Below are 23,147 nucleotides of genomic sequence, written 5' to 3'. Positions count from 1 at the left end.
GTGTGGGGGTGGCGGTGGAGGGGGTTGCCCAGCGCCTGGATGGTCAGTGTTACGGAGGAAGTTAAATAACTGAAAACATGGCACGGGGAAGCAGGCATTTTTAGGAACTTTAAACAAGTTCATTGAGAAGATATTTTTATTATAAATGAATTTGGGGGAAACAGGCCTTACTGAAGAAAAGCAGAATGCAACTCCTGTCAGGAACGTTTCTGGGTTTATGGTTTGGGACTTCAGTGAGGTGACAGGATGCTCCCTTGAGCAGGTCTGAAGATGCTTCACAGCTTTCCTACACGGTCCACATAAAGATCTACACACAGATTTATCGCTACGTTAATTGATCCTGAGTCAGGCTTAGGAGCTGCTAGTACTCGAACCCACCACATTGTAGGTTTTGAGGAAATTCTAATATTTGTCACAGACATATTTTCTGGAAGCTCCTTTTCTCTTGGCCTTTTCAAGTTTTTGTGTTCCTTTGTTTTCATCTGTGGAATCTGAGTTTTATTTAAAATTCCAGATGGCTGACTGTCCTTAGTTGAGTGTTTATTCTTTTTTTTCCCACTTTTTTTTTTTTCAAGTGGCTGTTCTCACATCAATGCCATATTTTGCTTTTTTTTTTTTTTTTTTTTTTTTTTTTTTTCCTTGCGTTATGCGGGCCTCTCACTGTTGTGGCCTCTCCCATTTGCGGAGCACAGGCTCCGGACGCGCAGGCTCAGCGGCCATGGCTCACGGGCCCAGCCGCTCCGCGGCATGTGGGATCCTCCCGAAACGGGGCACGAACCCGCGTCTCCTGCATCGGCAGGCGGACTCTCAAGCACTGCGCCACCAGGGAAGCCCCATATTTTGCTTTTTTAAATGTAGTTTTAAAAATTAATGATATATTATATGTATATAGTAAAATGAGCAGCTGTTGTACCTAATTGTAACATGTGAATAATAAACATTCTCACCGTTTGTCTATTCAGCCTAAATATTATTTCTTGCAGTGCAGTAAAATCTCCTTGGAAGCTTTGTCATTGTCATTTTGCTTTAAGTTAACGCTTGCCTATTTTAGGTTCCCTGTGATTTTTTTATCTCAGCTACCCCTGGTCCCCAGGAAATTTCTAAAAAATTTTTCAAGGCTGATTTTATCTGTATAGATTTTACCTGTATATTTTTAAGTTTCAACCAAAAAGTTGAAATGAAAGTAAGTTTAGCTGTCACCCCAGATACCATCAGGCATTTTTAAAAGGTCTATTATTATGTTTGAAGAGAAACTAAAGTATCTTATTACAGGAGAAAGCAAAGAGCATTTTTCTGGGTCTCTAGAGATGGCATTTCCTGTCTCTCCTCTGATAGGAGAAAAGAGCTGTGATGACTTCACTCCGTGGCTCCAAAAGAAGTGCTTATTATCTTTTTCTAGAGAACAATTCCTCTTTATTTAGAGCTTGGAGACACACTTTTTAGATCCACACTTGCTATCTGCCCATCGAAGAAATGTTTGACCATTGTTTGTTAATAAACAACAAACACATCTGGCAAGCTTGTTTGTTTGTTTAACTTTGTAACTGTTAAGATAGCTTTTCCGATTAAAGGAGGGAAGATGGAGCTGGTTACAAAGGGCCGTTGCTATTTAGGTCATGGGATGCTTAGAACTGTCAGAAGGGCTTTTGTTCCATCCATTAGTTTCCTAAGGGATCAGGCAGCACAAGGTTGTTTTTGTGTGTTGTAGGCAAATCCATTTGGAGGAACACATACTAGGCAAGAAAGACTGGAAGGAAAATCAGTGACATCTAGATTTTTTTTCTTAAGCTACATGAAATGCAATTACAGGTGTAGTTCTCAGATAATTGTTTCGGTCCCACCGAATTGTGGTGTCATGGGGTGTGCTGTGACAGGAGTCCTTCCTGGCAAAAAGCTCACCAGTAACATCATGCAAGGTCCACACCGTGCTTGAAAAATAAATTCATATTTATTTTTGAACCTTGGAATGAAGAAGTGACAAGAGAGTTTACTATGCAGTAGATTTTCAATAAAAATCATCCTTCGTGCTTCCAAAAACATGACCTTTTTGGGAACACTATTGTCTTCAGAGAAGATTCCTTTGCTAGTAAAGCCCAGTCCACTTTTCCTGTGCCGTGTCCATCACTTCTCCATGTTCTTTGTGTGCGTTTCCTCTCCATCAGGACGGCCCTGGCTGTGAGGGAGCTTTCGTTTTGTGAAAACATTCATTTCTGTGTTGCTGTCGAGTTAGAGCGGAAGCTTAGAGCCCAGCTCTGAATTGGGTGCCAAGCTTTTCTTTTTCTTTTTGTGTCTGTATTTGAATCTCGAAGTAAGATTTGGGGGAATGGAGGTATCTTTTCTGCAAACTGCAGAACACAGGAGACCTGCTTAGGAAATGGGGCTGGTCCTCTGGACTGTTTGGGACAATGACGAGGGACTCTCAGGGCTGAGGGGCACAGCTGAGCCTTGGTCTCCCTCTGGAGCCTCCTGCCCCCCTACCTCCCCAGGCCCTCCCTCCCTCCTTCCTTCCATCCTTCTTTAAAACGATACATGTGGCTTTCAGAAAATCTGTACTTCCTCCAAAGCTCCCTAACTCTGCTCTCAGCTTACCTTACTCCTCCCGAAGCCCAATCCTTTCTTGCTTGTTGTTTATTCCTACCTTCGACTCCATCTCTTTTCGGTCCTATCCCTGTGTCTATTATGAGACTTGAAAAATGAAGCCCCATGGGGCTCCTCTAGACCAAAAAATTGCTAGATGGATAAACCTTGCTGTCAAGAGGTGCTTAAAATGGTGAAACATGACCTCAGAAGAGAGACAAGAAAACATTCCCTTATAAAGGAGCACTGTTCTTAAAAAAAAAAAAACACCTGATTTTGTCTCCTCCTCCCTGGCCTCCCAGGAGTCAGCTACCTTTTGTGACTCGGCTAAGCCATAGGCGCTGACGATTGAGAGAGAAGGCTCTGAGGGTGTACCGAGGGGACCTGTCCGTGCCTGTCCCCCTTTCACCGTGCCTTTTCTACAGCACACCCTTCCCAGCCGTGCTTACCTCGGCGGCCAGAAAACAGACAGCACATTCAAGCCTAGTCATTGAGGGAAGGCCATTTATTAAAAGGAGCATTTACCACTTGTGGAAAGGGCTCAGGAAAAGCAGTGAGGGATGGAGCGGTACCCCCAGGCTAATCATGGTGGGGAGCTGCCGTGGCCCTGGGTCTCAAAGGACAAGGCAGCCTTGAAGGAACTTCAGAGATCAGCTGCAGGGGTGCTGCCTGACCGGAGCTGTGGCCTTTGGTCAAAGGACCTGGCCAGCCCCTGGCATCCTAGCGAGGGAAAGCTGCAGATAGAAATTCACGCCCTCTGATATGCCAGAACCCTTTCCGTGGCAAATCTAACAGAACCAGAGGGCAAGGGCTTCTGTTCACGTAGTCCATGCAAGTCTGAACAACCTTGGAATCACTCGGACCCCTCCGTATCTCACAGCCCACATCTGATCTGATTCGCCAGCAAATCCTAGTTGTTTTCCTGATCAAAGGACACCCAGAATCTGAGCCTCTGTCACCACCTGCACTGCTACCCCATGGTCCAAATCTCCATCATTTCCAGGGTTGGAGAGAGACTCCCACCTGGAACCTTCCTTTACAGCATCTACAGATCCCCCGCTCATTCATACAAAAAGCTTACGAGGGCTTCCCTGGTGTCGCAGTGGTTGAGAGTCCGCCTGCCGATGTAGGGGACGCGGGTTCGTGCCCCGGTCTGGGAGGATCCCACATGCCGCGGAGCGGCTGGGCCCGTGAGCCTTGGCCACTGAGCCTGCGCGTCCGGAGCCTGTGCTCCGCAACGGGAGAGGCCACAACAGTGAGAGGCCTGTGTACAGAAAAAAACAAACAAACAAAACTTATGAGACCCTGCACAGGCTGCCCCTTTCTTCTCTGACCCCATCTCCTCATTCTTGAGGCTCACTTTGGTCTGGCCCTCTGGTGTCCTTGATGGTCAACACCAAGCACATACCTGCCTCAGGGCCTTTGCAGATGGCAGGGAGATGAATTTTAAGTTTTAAGAAAATCTAAGTAATGGAAACATCTATCCACACAAAACTTATACAAATGTTTGCAGCTCCATTATTCATAATAGCCCCAAACTGGGAACAACCAAATGCCCATTAGCTGGTGAATGAACCAACAAAATGTGGTGTAGTCACCCAAAGAAATGTCACGCCGCAATAAAAAGGAATAAAGTACTGATACATGTGGTCACGTGGATAAACCTTGAAAACATTAGGCTAAGTGAACATTATGAAATAATGAAGGCATGATGTCAGTCACAAAAGACATCATATTGTACGATTGCATTCATATGAAACTTCCAGAATAAGCAAATCTATATAGACAGGAAGTGGTGTGGTGGTTGCCTAGGGCAGGGGAGGATGGCGGGTGACAGCTAAGAGGTACAGCGTTTTTTGGGGGGGTGATAAAAATGTTCTAAAATTGACGGGTGAGGGTTGCCTATTTTGTGACTATACTAAAATCCATTGAATTGAACAATGTCAATGGGTGAATCTTTTGGTATATGAATTACATCTCAAAGCAATTAAAAATAAAGATCAAAGTGATTGCCGTCTTAATAAAGCATTCCTGTCATTTTTACAAGTGGTGTATGTAAGTCTTAGCATTCAGTATTATTATAGCTAAAGTTTGAAAGTCAACTCTTGACTATTACTGTTTTCATTTCCCGTTTATTTTTTAACTCTTAAATTTCTCTGGCATGCACATGCTAGATATTCAATATTTAAATAGCAGTGAAATTGGGCTTCCCTGGTGGCGCAGTGGTTGAGAGTCCGCCTGCTGATGCAGCGGACACGGGTTCGTGCCCCGGTCCGGGAAGATCCCACATGCCGCGGAGCGGCTGGGCCCGTGAGCCATGGCCGCTGAGCCTGCGCGTCCGGAGCCTGTGCTCCGCAGCGGGAAAGGCCACAGCAGTGAGAGGCCCGCGTACCGCAAAAGAAAAAAAATAATAATAATAATAATAATTATAAATAAATAAATAAATATCATTGAAGTGGATGAATTTTTCTTTTCTCAATATGAGAAAGAGGGGGTACTAATTATGGGTGTGTTCCCCCCTCCAGCACTTTCATGACGGACGGAAGGCACAGCAGCACATAGAGACTTGCTGGAAGCAACTAGAATCAGTAAGTGAAAACCCAACCTCTCAAGAAATGTCTTTATAGATTTTCTCGTTTGAATTTAACTTACGCTTGAATCAACCAGTAAGTACAAAACAAACAGAGACACTATTTATTGTCTTTAGAGATTTTTATAATTTGAATTTAACTGGTTTCTAGAAATCATTACTGAAAGTAAAATGTTAAGCCCAAAAGAGTTCAAGCAGAGTCTTTTTCTAAAAATCATATGGAAAGAACAAAGATTAGACAGTTTGGATGGAAATAAATGTGGATTTTAAAATAACTTACTGAAATGATGACATGGAACAAATCAGTTTGGAGAAGAAAGCTTTCGGTGGAGGGGGGGCGGGTGGATGTCGATAAAATTACATCTTCTCATAAGAATCTCATGGTTTCATTAAAAATTACTTTCCCCACAACCATCTTCCTCTGCTTTTAGAGTAAAAGACGTTTTGAGCGGGATTGCAAAGAGGCTGACCGAGCCCAGCAGTACTTTGAGAAAATGGATGCTGACATAAATGTTACAAAAGCAGATGTTGAAAAGGTAAGGTGAAGGTGAGGGTCTTTCTTTCACTTCCCTTTTTAACGTTCATCACTTATCCTCCCAGACTGCTGGTCCCCAAGTTCTCCTTTCTGCTGCAACCACAAAAGGCCACTTTACTTGGGATCATTTTCGTTTTGTGTCAACGGAGGGATGTTGGCGGTGGGGTGGCAGGGGGAGAATCTAAAATTTGGGGAGTATTCGGTGTTATGATTTGAGCAGTTTGTTGATTTATTTAGTCATCAGGATGATAACACGGAGACTTAGACCATGAACATACCTTAGGGGGTGGTTTCCGCAGACCGTGGTTCTCTCTTAATGGCTTTTCAAAGAAAAAGTCAACCTCTTAAAAGCTGGAGCAGACTGTCCAGTGCCATCTGGAAGAGCTCTGTGGCTTACAGTGCTTCTGTTAAAAAGGTAAAGAGATTCACAGGAGTGGCCTGTGTTCTAATGGATTCATTCAGGTTGATAACAGGTTGTACTTGAAGGCTTGCATTGGAAAGTCCTCCCAAAAGCTTTTCCCGAAATGGACTTGTATTGGCAATTAAGAATATTATTATAAAGCTTGTACTGTGTCTTCCTGTGGTTCCCTCTGTGTTTTTTCCCTGGAAGTTAAAGTTTCTTTTTATAAAAGTCATCAATGTTAGTGTAAACAAAACTAGGCTGTTAAATAACAGTATTCATTCGTGACTGCCCAGGGCTATTTTGGCATTCACAGACTCATGCTTTAAGTGGGGAAAAACCCTGCTTTTTCGTAGATTTCTTTCACTTTTGCCAGATTATTTGGAGTTGAATTTGCTCAGAAAATAGTGTGAATTAGTTATTCATTGCCCAATTCTGCCAAATTCCTTGCTTAAAGCCTAGGTATACATTAGCATGCCTTCCTCTAAAATTATCTAATGTATTAGAAAACACATTCTTAATGTCTATATTTGATCTTGAGTGGAGATATTTACTTTACCAAAAGATATATTAATTTGCTGGTAAAGTTACCTGTAAATTACCATAAATTTGTTATAAGTTCTCATAAAATATTAATTCCCTGAAGTATTTAATATGTTATTCCATTAAAATAGATTGACTCAAAGTTTATCAAAAAAACATATGGGGTTAAAGGAGGTAAAATCAGTATATGTGTCCCAGAAACATGCCTGGCACAAAGGTATGCATTCTGTAGCAAATATTTTATTACCCTAAATGTAAAATTGGAGTGATTTTTATTTATTGAAAGACTTTTTAAAAGGCATTACTATTATGACCTTGTCTTAGAAAAAAAGCTATCTATCCTTGCTCATTGTAGAAATACCTGAAAATACAACCAAATGAAGTGGGAGAAAAAAATTTTTAAAAATTAAAACATCCAACTATGGTTTCAGAGCCTCCACCATTCCTTCCTGGTCTCTAAACAAAGGTACTTTACTTTTTTTTTTTTTTTTTTTTTTTTGGCCGCGCCGCATGACTTACGAGATCTTAGTTCCCTGACCAGGGATCGAACCCGTGCCCCCTGAAGTGGAAGCACAGAGTCCTAACCACTAGACCGCCAGGGAATTCCCTCAGAGCCTTTTCTTTAAAAAAGATTATGTATACTGCACATGTACAGTGTAAAGTATAGTAACAAAGGGAACAGCTGCTAATCCACAACCTATCTTAAGAAACAAAAATCTTATTGTTGCCTTTCAAGTCTCCCTTCCTAACTTCATCCTTCTCTTCACCCTAGAGGTGAACTTTATCCTTAATTTGGTGTTAATCATCTCCTCACTTTTTCATAGCTTTACCGTAGGTGTCTGTATCTCCAAAGAGTTTATTTCATAATTTTGCGCACTTTTCACCTTTATAGAAAGAAAATCATACTTTCATTTCTTTTCTTGTGACTTGACTGTTTTTCATTTGATATTATGTTTTTTACTTAATTCATGTGGACTATAGAACACATAACTTTTATATATTAATTTTAGAGCCAGATGCTTGCTAAGCTCTCTTTTTATTTCTATTTTGGGGTTTTCCGTAGAGACAGTCATAACACCAGCAAATAATGACAGTCTTATTTCTTCTGTTTCAATCTTTATGTCTTTTATTTATTTCTCTTATCTTGCTCTGCTGGTTATGACCTCTATTATCCTGGCAGTAGCAGTTATTGTGGACTTCCTTATCTCGTTCTAGATTATAAAGAGAGTGCTTCAAATGTTTCCCCATTAAGCATGATTATAATATACCCTTTATCGGGCTAAGGGATTTCCCTTCTTTTTCTATTTTGCCAAGAAGTTTTTTTTTAAAGCTTAACTTAATATTGAACATCATCAAATACCTTTTCTGCTTCCTTTAATCCATTAACGGGTAGATTACATTATTAAATTTTCTTGTATTGAACCAAATTAGTGTTCCTTGGACGAATATAACTAGGTTATGATGTATTTTTTTTTATACAGAGCTGAATTAATTTTGTTAACATTTTAAGATTTTGCATCTATAGTCATTGAAACTGATCTGTAATTTTTCTTTCTTGGCTGTTCTAGTTTGCTTTACTTCTTTTTTTTTTTTTTTTTTTTTTTTTTTTCGGTACGCGGGCCTCTCACTGTTGTGGCCTCTCCCGTTGCGGAGCACAGGCTCCAGACGTGCAGGCTCAGCGGCCACAGATCACGGCCGCCGGCCCCAACCTCTCCACGGCATTTGGGATCTTCCCGGACCGGGGCACAAACCCGCGTCCCCTGCATCGGCAGGCGGACTCTCAACCACTGCGCCACCAGGGAAGCCCTGCTTTACATCTTTTTAGTTGTGGAGTGTTGCTCTTTATTCTCTGGATATATATGTGAGATGAAATTAATTGTTCCTTAAATATTTTGTAATCCTTTATTGTGGGAGAGTTTCTAACTACTGATCCAATTCCTCTATTGTCTTTTTCTTTGGTTGATCCTGGTATGTTATATTTTTCTAGAAATATATCCATCTCATCCCAGGTTTTCAAATTTAGGGGCCAAAAGTTGCCCATAATATTCTCTCACCTTCATTTTTTGCTGCATATATTGTGTGTCCCCCTTATTTATTCCTAATATTATTTATTTATACTTTTTGGGGAGGGCCTTTTTTTTTTAATAAATTCTTATTTATTTATTGATTTATTTGGCTGCATTTGGTCTTAAATGTGGCACCTGGGATCATCGTTGTGGCATGCGGGATCTTTCGATGCGGCGCAGGCTTCTCTCTAGTTGTGGCACATGGGCTCCAGAGTGCACAGATTCAGTAGCTGTGGCATGCAGGATTAGTTGCCCCACGGCATGTGGGATCTTAGTTCCCCGACCAGGGATCGAACCCACGTCCCCTGAACTGGAAGGCGATTCTTAACCACTGAACCACCAGCGAAGTACCGGGAAGGGTCTGTTTTGTTTTGTTTTGTTTTGTTTTAATAATGTATATATTTTTAAATTTTTATTTATTTATTTATTTTTGGCTGTGTTGGGTATTTGCTGCTGCGCGCGGTCCTTCTCTGGCTGTGGTGAGTGAGGGATACTCCTCTTTGCGGTGCGCTGGCTTCTCATTGCGGTGGCTTCTCTTTGTTGCAGAGCACGGGCTCTAGGCGCACGGGCTTCAGTAGTTGCGGCACATGGGCTCAGCAGCTGTGGCTCACGGGCTCCAGAGCACAGGCTCAGTAGCTGTGGCGCACGGGCCTAGTCACTCCACGGCATGTGGGATCTTCCCCGACCAGGGCTCGAACCCGTGTCCCCTGCACCAGCAGGTAGACTCCCAAACACTGTGCCACCAGGGAAGTCCGAGGGTCTGTTTGTTTTTTTTTAAAGGACATTAATGGTCTTCATCTTTTATTTATTTGTTTGTTTTTGGCCACGCCGTGCAACATGTGGGGTCTTAGTTCCCCGACCAGGTATCGAACCGTGCTCCCTTCAGTGGAAGCGCAGAGTCTTAACCATTGGACCACTGGGGAAGTCCCGAGGGTCTGTTTTTTAAAATCATTTTTATTAGTATTTTACAAAAACCGAAAGTTATCTTTATGGAACTTCTTTTTACTTTCTATTTTATTTATTTTCTTTTTCTTCTTCCTCCTCTTCCTCTTCTGTCAATATCTTTGGATTTATTTTATTGCCCTTTTAAAAATTTCTTTCTTCAGATGCTTTCCTCATTTCAACTTTTATTCTTTTCTTATATAAGCATTTAATGAACAAAGTTCCCATTTAACTACTGTTTTATTTGCAACCCACGGATTTTGGTATGCAGTAGTAGTATTATTGTTCATTTCCTGATATTTTTCATTTCTTTTACTATTTAGTCTCTCCAGTAATTTATTTGGAAGCATATTTTTAAATTTCCAATTGTATGACGTTTTTAAACTTATCTTTTTGTTAATGATTTCTAATTTAATGGCATTGTGGTTATAGAAAGTCTGAGTTTGAGACTTTTACGTTTGTTGAGACTTGTCTTATAGCCTAGTACAGGATCAGTTTTTATAAATGTTCTCTAAGTAATTGAAAAGAATGTGTATTTTCCATTTCTTGGTTGCAGAGTTCTACATTTTTTCATTAGAGCAAACTTGCTGATTACCCACATCTTCCCATCATTAAGGATTTTTTGTCTGCTTATTGTAATGTATTTTGATAGAGATATGTCACTTCTTTGTGCCTCACTTTCCTTGTCTGTAAAATGGGAACACAGAAGGAAACGATTGATGTGAGTGTTGGTTGAGATAATATGTACAAGATACTCAAAGCCATTTATGGCAGTGGCCAGTGATCATTACATTAACTATTGCAATGATAACGATGGAAGATTTGTCATTTTCTGTCCATTTTGCTCTTCCATTGTAAAGCTGTTTTATTAAAGAATAAAGTTTAGAATTGTAATGTCTTCAATGTGATTTAATTTTTCACTGATTTCCACAGTCATGCTTTATGCCTTGAAGTCTATTTTACCCAACATAAACCAGCCTTTTCTTTGGGTCAGCATTTGCCTGGCAAGTCTGTCCCATAGTTTTAGTCTATATGTTTCTTTGTTCCCATATTTAGATGTGTCTTTTGTAAGTGGCATATAGCTGGATTTCTTTTTAATACAGTCTGATGGCCTTTACCTTTCACCTGGAGAGTTTGGATGGATGTGTACCATCTCATTTTATTTCTATTTGTTTCACTTTTTCTGTTTCCTTCCCCCTTTCCCTGATACTCTCTGTTTCTTGCCTTCTTGGATTTTTGAAAATTGTGTTTTGTTTTCCTCATTCCGTTTTCTCCTCTACTGCTTTGGAGATTATTCTATTTCTGTGCTTTATTTGGTAAACCTAGACTGTTTTTTTGTTTTTTTGTTTTTTTTGGCTGCATTGGGTCTTTGTTGCTGTGCGTGGGCTTTCTCTAGTTGTGGCAAGCGGGGGCTACTCTTCGTTGCAGTGTGCAGGCTTCTCATTGTGGTAGCTTCTCTTGTTGCAGAGCATGGGCTCTAGGCATGCGGGCTCCAGTAGTTGTGGCAAGTGGGCTCAGTAGTTGTGTCTCATGGGCTCTAGAGCGCAGGCTTAGTAGTTGGGGCGCACGGGCTTAGTTGCTCCATGGCATGTGGGATCTTCCTGGAGCAGGGCTCAAACCCGTGTCCCCTGCATTGGCAGGCGGATTCTTAACCGCTGCGCCACCAGGGAAGTCCTAGACATTTTAACATATATGTTCAGCCTAACTATAAAGTAAATTAGGGTCTTTACTAATGTCCACCCAAACAACTTTAACTAAAACCAGCTCCCTCTTAACATTGCAATGTATTTGTGAATATTTTTGGTTTAACTGCATTAATTTTTTTGTTTTTTAATAATTCTGTAAGTATACTTGCTATTTTCTTTGTTCACCATTTCTTTTTGTACCTGGGGTCTTCTTCCCAAAGGACACCTTTAGAAGTTCCCTTAGCAGAGATTTATTACCGTAAAATCTCAGTTTTTGTTTGATTGGAACTGTCTTTTTTTCACTTTCATTCTTGAAACATGATTTCTCCATGAGTACAGCCCTAGGGTGATTGTATTGCACCAGGAGGGTCTTATGCTGCCATCTTTTGACTCCCGTTTGTAGTTGAGAAGTCACAGTGTGTGAGAAGCCAGTATAATTGTTAATCCTTTGAAGATAATGTCTCTTCTTTTTAATAACTATAAAGATCTATTTTCTTGTCTTTTTGTCTTTAAAATAGGGGTGACTTTCTTTATCTTCCTTTTGATTCATTGGGCTTATTGCCTCCAGATTGGAATTTTCTGATGCTTGCCTATTCCTCATTCTATTGTTTCCATTGGAACTCTGATTATAAGGCATTAGTTAAAATATCTACTCTATCCTCCATGCCTATTAAGCTATATTTGTATTTTTCATCTCTTTGTCTCTCTCTTTCTCTGCTGTGTTCCATGTAATTCCTTTAGATATAACTTTCATTTCAGTAATTCTCTCTTAGGCTGTGTCTGATCTGTGATTTAACATGTCCATTGAGTTTCTAATTTCAGTTGTTACATTTTCATTTCTAGAAGTTCTTTATAGTTCTCTTTAAAATCTATATAGTCATTTGTTATTTTCTTGTTGCTTTGTCACACCCTTGTACCATATTTTACTTCTTTAAACATACTAAACACACTGACTTTATATTCTCTATTTGATTAATTTCAGTATCTACAATTTATGTGGGCCTGTTTCTTCAGTTTGTTTTGTCTGCTGACTTGTTTCCTCCTATATTTTTGTCCTTTCTTCTATAATGCCATAAATGTGTTGCTGAAAAACTTTATGTTCTGCAAAAAAACAAAAGCTGCTAAAAATAATGAACAGGGCTTAGGGGAAAATAGGCTTAGAAATAGATCACTCAGTACTTACAGAACTTTGTAACCAGAGAACCAACAAAACAACAATCCTAGTAAAACAACTAGCATTTGAATTGAGTATCACAGCCCTTGTCCTTTAAGATGTAGGTCCTTCTGAGTATTTGGGCCTTAAGACACATAGGTCCTTGGAAGCATTCACTTTCAGCAAAATGAAAAATCTGATCCTGGATAAATACTTCCTGCACTTATCTGTTGTTCTGCCACAGGTGGAAATATCTTTCCAGATTTTGCATTCGTAGCTTTACCAGGTAGTTCAACAGAATGAGTATTGTAGCAGTTCTTGAAGCCACTGGAGCAGTCACTAGTTGCAATTCTGTAGATATTTAGCTTTTTTCTTTCTTTTTTTTAATTGAAGTATAATTGATGTACAATATTATATTAGTTTCAGGTGTACTTAGCCTTTTTCTTAAAATCTGCATGACGTTGCTAAGGCTTACCTGTGATTGCTTCCAAACATTAATTTACTGTGAAAAATTGCATATAGACTGGCAAGGCTTCTATGTTATACCAACATCATTGCCTTATATTTCAGTCACATAAGAAAGTATGTCACAGCAGAAAAACATGTGAGATTCAAAACAGAGTGTGTGTGATTATAAATGTGTGTTTCTTGGAATTTCATCTCTGGCCTACATTTAAAGTGGGCTCTCCAGGGAGCTGGCATTACCTGGGGTCACTACCAGGCCAGGACTGCATCAATCTGAATTTCCAACTTGGGGTTGGGGATCCACACATGCTGTGTGAGTTCTAGTCCTTTGTGATTGAAAAATTTCCAGGATGACTTTTAAATTTTCCTCCCTCAGGTCAGATCCAAGGTAGTCAACTTAACAAGCGTGCAATTGCTGGGTCCAGTTGTAGCTTTAGGACTTTTGGAAGGTACTACCAAATTGAATTGCTCTCCTCAACTATTTTAATATTTCCAAGGATGTATTATTATTTGTTATACGTAGAGTGTCATTTTGTTATTTTTATGGCAGTACTATTTACCTCCTCCCTAAGGATGTGATAAATTACTGGATTTTTGCATCACAAATGTCGAAGCTCATAGAGCAATGTCTAAACATTGGAATTCTTAAGTTATTCTTAAGTTATTTTGCTTATGAGTATCACTTGAAGCACTGTAATTTCCCCAAAACAAACTGTGATTTGATTGTTATATCAGTTTCTGCATTATCAGCAGTGAAGCCTCTTGTCAGTAACAAGCTGAAAGGATGCAGTGTTTCAGTTCTTATGGACACTTAATGTAATTTCCCATTTTGACTTCTAATAGCCTTCAGATCTAATATAAATGTCTTTTCCACCAGTTTCTGCCCATGATTAAATTATCCAGTTGTATTCAAGATCACTCCCCCTCCTTTTTCCAGCAGTCAGCCCCACGACACTTGGAATGCCATGCCTGTGTTTACAAAGACATTGTAGCTGCTCCCACCATGAGTAGGATGGACTTTCCTAAACTACGCTTGTGTTTGATGACACAGCTCGTGGGAACTATATGTGCATATGCATCTTCTAAGCTGCGTAGGATCTGGGTAGGAGCCTGATTTTCTTATTCTCCTTTTGGGAAGTTAAATGTTCCGCAGAGGGATTGGCTCAGTGTTCAAATTGCCTAAATCTGCTCGAGTCCACATTTTTGCTTTGTGTTCAGCATCAGTGTGTGGCCAGATGTTTAGTCATTTGCTTACAAGAGGGTATTTGTTAGCCTTGAGGCACCCAGTTTAACTAAATGTAAATTTATACGTTAGAAGTAGGCGTAAGAAAAAAAACTGACAGTTTTACCTTTGGGCCAGTGAACATATTTGGATGTTGTGAGGATGCCATGTGCCTTAGAAGAACCATGGGGAAAGAAAATAAGTTCAATGGAATGGTTTTTATGCCACTGTCAGAAAGCTTTGGATTTGAAGACTTGGAATGAGTTGTAGTGATTTGAAATTAGTGAAGCTGGCTATGTCAAAGAACCAACAGAGGTTGGAATAGGTCATCTCATGGCTCGTGACCCATACGCTCAAGTTGAAGGTAAAACCAGACTTTTTTCCTCCTTTTTAAGGAGATGGAAAAGATAGTCCTTACTATCTGTCTTGTAATATTGAGCAGTCGAAGGACTGTAAGGGAACATAGAAAAATCAAACCATGTTATGTCTTACTCAAATATAGGAGTCTCTTGTAAAAAAATTAAAGCACTGAGGATAAGGTGGAAGTATTCTCTGCTGTCCAGCCCTCCACCTCCCAGACCCTCCTCAGAGGTGGTCACTCTCGCCATTGGTATGTGTCCTTATAGACCTTTTAAAATGGGTTTTTATTGAGGTGTAATTTACGTACCGTAACGTGGCCACATGTTACGTGGACAGCTCAATGAGTTTTTATATATATATGAAATCGTGTGCCCCCACCCCAGATAAGGGGCATTTCTAGGACCCCAGCAGGCTCCCTGGAACCCTCCCCCCACCCCAAAGTTATTGTAATAATAACTGTTATTCTGACCTCTGACATATATTCGTTTAGCCTATTTCTGTATTTTGCACAAATTTTATAATACGTATTCTTCTGTTTGACTTCTCTAACTCAATATGATGTCTGTGAGATTCATATTTTTGTCATGCGGGGGTGGTTTGTGTTGCCGTGTGGTGCCCATTGTGTGGATGTACCACAATTTATCCATTCTCAGATTGGTAGATGTTTGGACTGTTTCCATATTGAGACTAAATTAAGAATAAAGCTCCTAAAAAAGAATAAAAGCTCCTGTGAACATTGTTATACATGTCAGTTGGTGGCCATGGTCTCTCCACCTTGGGCGTGTACCTGAGGGTGAGGTGGAACCCTGGGTCACAGGTGCGTATTTGGCGCAGTGCACTGTCAGAGCTTTGACAAAGTGGCTGTACCAACCGACACACAGCGGCAGCTGCTCCTCGCCCTCATGGACGGTTGGTATTCTCAGTCCTTTTATTTTAGCTGAGAAGACCCCGCAATGAGAAGCCCACGCACCACATCGAATAGCAGCTCCCGCTCGTGGCAACTAGAAGAAAGCCCGTGTACAGCAACACAGCCAAAAATAAATAAATAAAAATAAAATAATAAAACATTTTAAAAAAAGAAAAAATAAAGTGCAGTGATTTAACTGCATTCAAGGTCAACATTAAAATTTATTTATTTATTTATTTGGCTGTGCCAGGTCTTAGTTGTGGTATGTGTGATTTTTAGTCGCGGCATGGGGGATCTTTAGTTGTATGCAGGATCTAGTTCCCTGACCAGATATCGAACCCCGGCCCCTTGCATTGGGAATGTGGAGTCTTAACTGCTGGACCACCAGGAAAGTCCCTTTAGCTCATTTTAAAAATAGATTTTCTTCTTTCTGGCATATAGGTGCTATTTATACACTTCGTATATGAGTGTGTATGTTTATGTGTGTGTGTGTGTGTGTGTGAGTGTGTACATATATACATATGTATGTATATATACTAATACAGTTATCTTTACTTACCCCCAATAAAGCCTTCTCTATGCCTTTAATCGATATGTGGGTCATCTTTTATTTTATAATTTTCATCATTGCTATTAAAATATTGTTGTGTGATGCAAAAAGCCTAGACAACCAGAATATTATCATTTCCAACTTACACATTTTTAAGGATCAGGCTTAGAAATACAGAGAGCCCAGCTCTCCGTGGCCCCATCTCTCAGAAGACCAGTGCCATCAGTTTGGACATGGTGCCAAAGGACCATTTAAACTCTTGATATATTCTCGATCTGGGGGGCCGGGGGTAGAGTATAGTGTGTAAAGAGGTGAGCAAGAGACTACTTTTTAATGGAGTCCGTATTTCAAGCTTTATAGAGTTTGCAGATTACTTGTGAAGAATCAGAATGCTAAGTAGCCATTAATTTATTTTATTAAAATGTTTCTAGTAATTTTTTTCTTGCAGTTTGCTTCTGCTTGGTATAGCTTTTCATCCAACTGAATTCCAAATTTGTCTTTTTCTATTTAAACATGGGCCCCCAAATGAGTTACCGTATATATATATTTTTTAATTTAAGGGAATTCTAATGGAATCATGATTTCATGGCCTTATTGTCATTTTTAAAAAGCATCTAACTTGTTGACAGTATTCCTGAGTTGTGAAGTGTTCCCATCCATTCATTCCCTCACCCATTATTTGTTGCCTATGTGCTGGTGAGGTGTGGTGGTGGCATAGATACCGTCGTGGAATCACACAATCCTTGACTTTAAGGAATTTGCCTTTCATTTTCTTCCTAATACTTAGTGACTGTATGGTGAATTTTCCCATGTTCTCCCTACATACTTCTTGAATGCCATTTTGGTGACAAACACTTTAAAGTCGGGTTTTATCTGTCGCTGTGCTTTGGAATAATAACATGCTAGACAAATGTGGGTGAGAGGCAGTGCCTAATCTCTGCTTTCTGATAATGCTGCAGCTGGCTAGTGCGGTGCTGGGATGAAAAAGGAAAAGGTTATCAAAATGAATGGAATGTGAACTAATATTTCCGAACAGAGAGAACAGTGTTTTCTAAATGCATGCATTAAACTGAGTTCATCCATGTCAGGCAATGAATAATTCCCTTTCTCTAATTCGCCCTTGCCTTGTGACTGTTGGCTCTTACATAATTTCTAAATGCAAAATAGGATATTGTTTAACAGAAACTGCAGTTCGTGGTTACAAGTAGCTGCAGAAATTGTTAGTGAGCTCAAGTTATGTTTTTTAAACTCTGGCATCAATTTCTCCTTTTCTTACAGGTCTAGCTTCATTTAACTTGTGTGATTCTTTGACTGCTAACGTCTTCATTTTCTGGGCAGTTGTTTGCCATCAAACAGTTAACTTGGATTCTTAATTCAAATTCATTGCAGTTCTGAGTGTTGACTAACCAGAAGAATTCTCTATACAATGTGAGAAATTGCCCTATTTGGCCTAATCATGAGTTTTGCTGTATAACCCGATTTAAGGAAATGTTTTAAAAGTTAAATTAACTTAAAATGCTGACCATGAGCCCTTAGAACAGTGTATCCATTTTTTAGGGAGTTTGCGTTCCATTTTTGTGTGATATTATGGCTTCCAAACATATTTGGCTTTGAACATTATTAGCTTTTACATAATAGAATCTTTTAAAGAGAAAAATACAATTTTAGTAAAGAATCTATGTCAGTGTTAAGCAAGAATGAAGGAATTTACTTTGAATGATTATCAGTTTGATAATTATCTTGATAAAACAAATGAAATTTACTAGTTTAGGAGGTTGTCCTCAGTTGGAATCAGGGATGTGCTCTGTGAAGCACAGGCAGGACAAAGTTGGTTCTGTTCTAACTGAAGCCAGCTGAGTAGCAGAGTGTTAAATTTTTTTACCATTTGGGGAAACGTTCTCTAGCAAGATGACTACTTTAGTTATTGTACGTATAAGGAATTGTACTATTAAATTTGTTTCTCTGCCCTTGCTGTAACCACGAGGTTGACATCTTTATTAAACATGTTAATATCTTTGGGGCTTTCCCCAAATTTGCTTCATATCAAATGTCTGACTGGCTATCTGAAGGAATTGTTCACTGTAACAATTTAGAAAACAATTTTTTTTTCAAAAGAGGAAGTGGTTTGTATGAATGCAGGAAATAAATTTCTCAACGGCAGCTTGATCTTTTAGTTGAAACTTGTTTTCGTTTGCAGCAAGAGAAAAATGTATAGAATAATGGATATCGTTGCTGCGACTATTCTTTAAAAGTGGATCAGTGTTCAAATCAAAGATTCTAGAAAAGTCGTCTTTGTTATCCTCTTGTTTATATCTGTCCTGTAAGCAGTCATATCTGTAGACTTTATGTTTTGTTTATTTTGCTTCTCAGTGTGCCTGTATTAAATGAACATCCTGAATGGTTTCAGTTGTTTTGATGCTTAATGTTTGTCCTGAGTAATACGGATATGTTTTCTTCTTTTCTGATGCTTCATATGGGAAATGGAATTTAATGGAAATTTTTCCCAATTATCAAATGTGGAATAAATGTATTTATATTTGGAAACAGGACACAACTTTGAATATTAGTAGGATGCGTGTTTTTTTTTTAAGGCTGTGACACTCAATATTTAAAAAATGAATTTGTGATAGGAATGTTGAAACATAAAATTATTTACTATGGTTAGATGTTTCACATACAGGTATTCTTAACATTGCATTCAGCTCCCAGTTTTAGTTCATTTGCTAGCAATTACTACAGCCTCTATGTTGTTGACCTTAATTTTTTGCTTCTTTGCTTTGGAAATAAGTGGTTTTTACACAGCAAATGGAGTTTGGGTAAACAAACATTTAAAAAGTAACAGGGGGGCTTCCCTGGTGGCACAGTGGTTAAGAGTCCACCTGCCGATGCAGGGGACACGGGTTCGTTCCGCGGTCTGGGAAGACCCCACATGCCGCGGAGCGGCTAGGCCCGTGAGCCATGGCCGCTGAGCCTGCATGTCCGGAGCCTGTGCTCCACAATGGGAGAGGCCACAACAGTGAGAGGTCCGCATACCTCAAAACAACAACAACAACAGAAGTAACAGGAAAGTCAAAATGTCAAAATCTCAGAGCATCAGAAATGTTGGGGGGTGGGGTGCTCCCCAAAGTGAATGTATATAAAGACCAAATACTTTTAAAAGCCTCTTCAGTGAACTATTTCCAGTATGCATTATGTTACTTACATGAAAATGCTAACGCGAGAATCTATCTTAGTTTTGCTTTAGTACTCCTACAAAAAGCCTCTAAGTGAATGTTCAAAATAGCAACAGAATGCAGTAAGACAATAGGTCATTCCTATACCGTAGATCTGAAAATAAAAGTGAACTGAATAAAACATGAGTACAAATATTCATATTATATGAATATATGAACATGAATATAAAATAAAATAAATAAATGGTATTTACTTACTTGAGTGTCTGTGTTTGTGTTTGTGTGTGTGTGGCTTCAATATTTGGCATTTCCTTTGTGCCCCTCATTGTTCTAAAGGCTTTTGTACGGCAACTCATTTAATAAAATATTTTAATTTTTACTGATAGTAAATGGTCTATCTTGGCCAGGAGTTGGTTCTTAATATATTTTTTAAAATTAATTCGTTTTAGTTTTTGGCTGCAGTGGGTCTTCGTTGCTGTCCGCGGGCTTTCTCTAGTTGCAACAAGCGGGGGCTACTCTTTGTTGCGGTGCGCGGGCTTCTCATTGCGGTGGCTTCTCTCGTTGCGGAGCACGGGCTCTAGGTGCGCGGGCTAGAATCGCGTGCCCCCTGCAGTGGAAGCCCAGAGTCTTAACCACTGGACCACCAGGGAAGTCCCCGATTAAGTATATTTTAAACATCCTAGACATTCTATTAGAGTATTTATTGAACAAATAGTTCAGAGCATCAGTAAGATTATAATGAATACCTTTCTTGAGGGCCTTGGTTAGCAGATAACAAAGAGATAGAGACACAAGGAAAACTCGAGTCAATTGCAGAATCAGATAATGTGTATTACATGCAAAGCTGCGGGGTGAAGCTATTCAGAGCAGCAGTAGTTTAAAAATGATCAATGAGGTACATCATATGTGAAATCACCTGGTCTTATGACCAGCAAATACGAGGAGCTTAAGAGTTGCTCATAGATTCTGCAGCTGAAAAAGCTCCATGTGGATTACAGGTTGTTGGGATAGGGCTGAAGGAAGAATCAGGACTTGAGTATGATGGATGGGTAGAAATTGAATGGATAGAGCAGAGAGGGAGCATCTGAGATGGAGAGAGCTTCATCCCAGGCATTGCGGGAAGCATGCTGCTGCTGTTGACAGAACGGGGAGTTGAATAGGATCTCCTGGAGAGATGACATGAGAACGGATTGTGAAGGATATTAAGAGTGAATGTGATCCGCATGAAATGGTATTGAACCTACTTCTCAAAAAACTTACCCTGGGAACGTGTTTTTTTTTTTTTGAAGAGGGTCTCAGTCCTTGCCATAATTCTTTTATCCCTTTATAGATTAAAAAAAAAGGTAAGGCTATACAGTGTTAAATTTCCATTAACCTGGGACTTCCCTGGTGGTCCAGTGGAAAAGAATCCACTTTCTACTGCAGGGGATGCGGGTTCCACCCCTGGTCCGGGAACTAAGGTCCCACATGCCGCGGGGCAACTAAGCCTGCGCACCACAACTACTGGGCTCGCATGCCACAAACTGCAGAGCCCACGCGCTCTGGAGCCTGTGTGCCACAACTAGAGAAGAGAAAACCCGCACACCACAACTAGAGAAAAGCCTGCACTTCACAACTAGAGAGAAGCCTGCATGCCACAACGAAGAGCCTGCACACCTGAAAGAAGATTCCCGCGTGCCACAACTAAGACTTGACACAGCCATAAAAATAAAATTTAAAAAATTTTTAAAAATTACCATTAACCTATAATGGCCATGCTGGATGTGGGAGAGCTAAGACTGAAGCACATTTCTATGAATTCTTTGTGAATTCATTGTCCTTGCCAGTGTACCGTGTGATTTCACTCCTGGTTTATATTAAACGAGCTCTTTATTGTTAGCCGCTGCTCTTGCCTGCAGAACTAGGCTGGTGATAATGGGTTGGGATAAGGTGATAAATAGCAATTGACATGAAGCCTCAGTATATACTAGGGGACCAATAAGGAGAGGTGGGCCCAGGGACCATCTAAAGGGGGCAGCCATGTCTTCACCATCTATCCACACAGCCAGAGACATGTACTAAGGCAGGCCAAGTGTTGTTACTTCTTGCATATTCCCCCTTTCTGGGTTAAATTCCCTCCTTTCTGAATGATAGGTTGTTTTTATTTTCTTCCATAAGGGTTTGTGAGTAGTAAGTTCTTTATTTGTCTGAAATGTTTTTATTTTGTCCTCACTCTAATGTGATGGTTTAGTTAGGTATAGAATTCTAAGCTGACAATGATTTTCTCTATAAACATTTTGAAAACCTCATTCCATTGTCTTTTATCATTGATTATTCCTTTGGGAAGTTGGCTAACTACTTAACTGTGTTCCTTTTGTGGATATTTGACTGTCCACCCTAGCTCTTAAGACCTTATCATTGCCTTTGGTGTTCCGTGGCATCACTGTGATATTTCAAAGTACAGACTTTTTGTTTCTTATTTACTCTGCTTAGGGTTCATTGGGGATTTGTTCCTTTCACAAATGTAGGAAAACTCTCAGGTGTTAACTCTTCAAATATGCCTTTCTTTCATTCTCTTGAATTGTTGGTTCTGGGGCTCAGATGTGTATGAAACTTCTCATTCTATTCCCCATGCTTCTTAACTTCTTTTTCCTTCATTTCATTTCTTTATCTCTATATATTACACTTTGGGTAACTTTCTCAGCCACTTCATGAGTTCTCTTCAATTATTCTATTATTTAATTGATTTATTAAGTTTTAAAATTTCAGTGAGTGCATTTTTTATTTCTGGAAGTTCCATTTGCTTCTTTCTCAGATATATTTCATCTTTATAATGTCTTTCATTTTCTTGTGATTTCTGTTGCTTCTTTTATTTCTTTAATCCTTTTAAATGTTCTTGTTTTATATGTTCTTTAAATTTTTCTTTTAGCTCAGGTTTTTAAAAAATTAATTAATTAATTTGTTTGTTTGTTTATGGCTGCATTGGGTCTTTGTTGTTGCACATGGGCTTTCTTTAGTTGTGGCGAGCGGGGGCTACTCCTCATTGCGGTGCGCGTGCTTCTCATTGCAGTGGTTTCTCTTGTTGCGGAGCACGGGCTCTAGGCACGCAGGCTTCAGTAGTTGTGGCTCGCGGGCTCTAGGCACGCAGGCTTCAGTAGTTGTGGTGCATGGGCTTAGTTGCTCTGCGGCACGTGGGATCTTCCCAGACCAGGGCTCAAACCCGTGTCGCCTGCATTGGCAGGCAGATTCTTAACCACTGCACCACCAGGGAAGCCCCTAGCTCAAGTTTTTATGGTGATAGTTTTTCTCTCTACTGTGTCAGCTCTCACAGTAGCTTATTTCCTTGTGCATTTATGATTGTTAATATTATTATTTTTTGTATGATCATACCTTCAACAGGGATGGGTTTTTCCTCTGGGAATCCCTTAAAAGCAGGATTGTGGGTGTATCCCCACTCCCATTAGGGTTTTGTATTTATTTTGGCCAGACAACCTGGGGCCGATTTTTATGTTAATTTCTTGTGGTGGAGATTCTTGCAACACCTTTATGGTATACACAGGCTTAAGGTTTTGTTTCTCAGAGGACACTCTTACCCCACTTCATCCCATAGCCTGATACCTAATCAAACATCTTTGCTGTCTTCTTTGACCACTAGAAGTTTTGCTAGGTGTTCCCCAGCTTAAAGAATGCAGAGAAAAGTAGTACCGTGGTCACAATTCAGGAAGGGCCTGTAATCTTTTATCTTGACCTATTAAGAATATATTACTGAAAATAACATCTGTAAGATTTTTAGTATTAAACATTCCTGATAAAACATTTGTTGTGACTTGGGTACTAAGGATGAACAGCTGCTCACCAAACACCTCAGATTTCTCTTTTCTTTTTTTAAACTGAAGTGTAGTTTTTTTTAATAATGTTTCATGTGTACAGCAAAGTGATTCAGCCATAAATATATATATATATATATATATATATATATATATATATATATATATTTTTT

At 39.7% G+C, this 23,147-nt stretch overlaps 1 protein-coding gene across 1 annotated transcript in view; it reads left to right on the top strand.

Moving 5' to 3' along the window:
- FNBP1 (formin binding protein 1) overlaps positions 1-23,147 on the top strand; it is a 71,171-nt gene that overhangs the window by 11,194 nt on the left and 36,830 nt on the right. Inside the window, exons 3-4 of the mRNA XM_007471822.1 lie at positions 5,103-5,165; positions 5,599-5,703. Of these exons, the coding sequence (XP_007471884.1) occupies positions 5,103-5,165; positions 5,599-5,703 (168 nt within the window). The remainder of the gene's footprint in view (positions 1-5,102; positions 5,166-5,598; positions 5,704-23,147) is intronic.

Source organism: Lipotes vexillifer, unplaced genomic scaffold (genome assembly GCF_000442215.2).
Source record: "Lipotes vexillifer unplaced genomic scaffold, Lipotes_vexillifer_v1.1 scaffold98, whole genome shotgun sequence".
Lineage (NCBI taxonomy): Eukaryota > Metazoa > Chordata > Mammalia > Artiodactyla > Lipotidae > Lipotes > Lipotes vexillifer.
The sequence above is the reverse complement of the archived record's forward strand: the minus strand, read 5'-3'. Positions and strand labels throughout refer to the sequence as shown.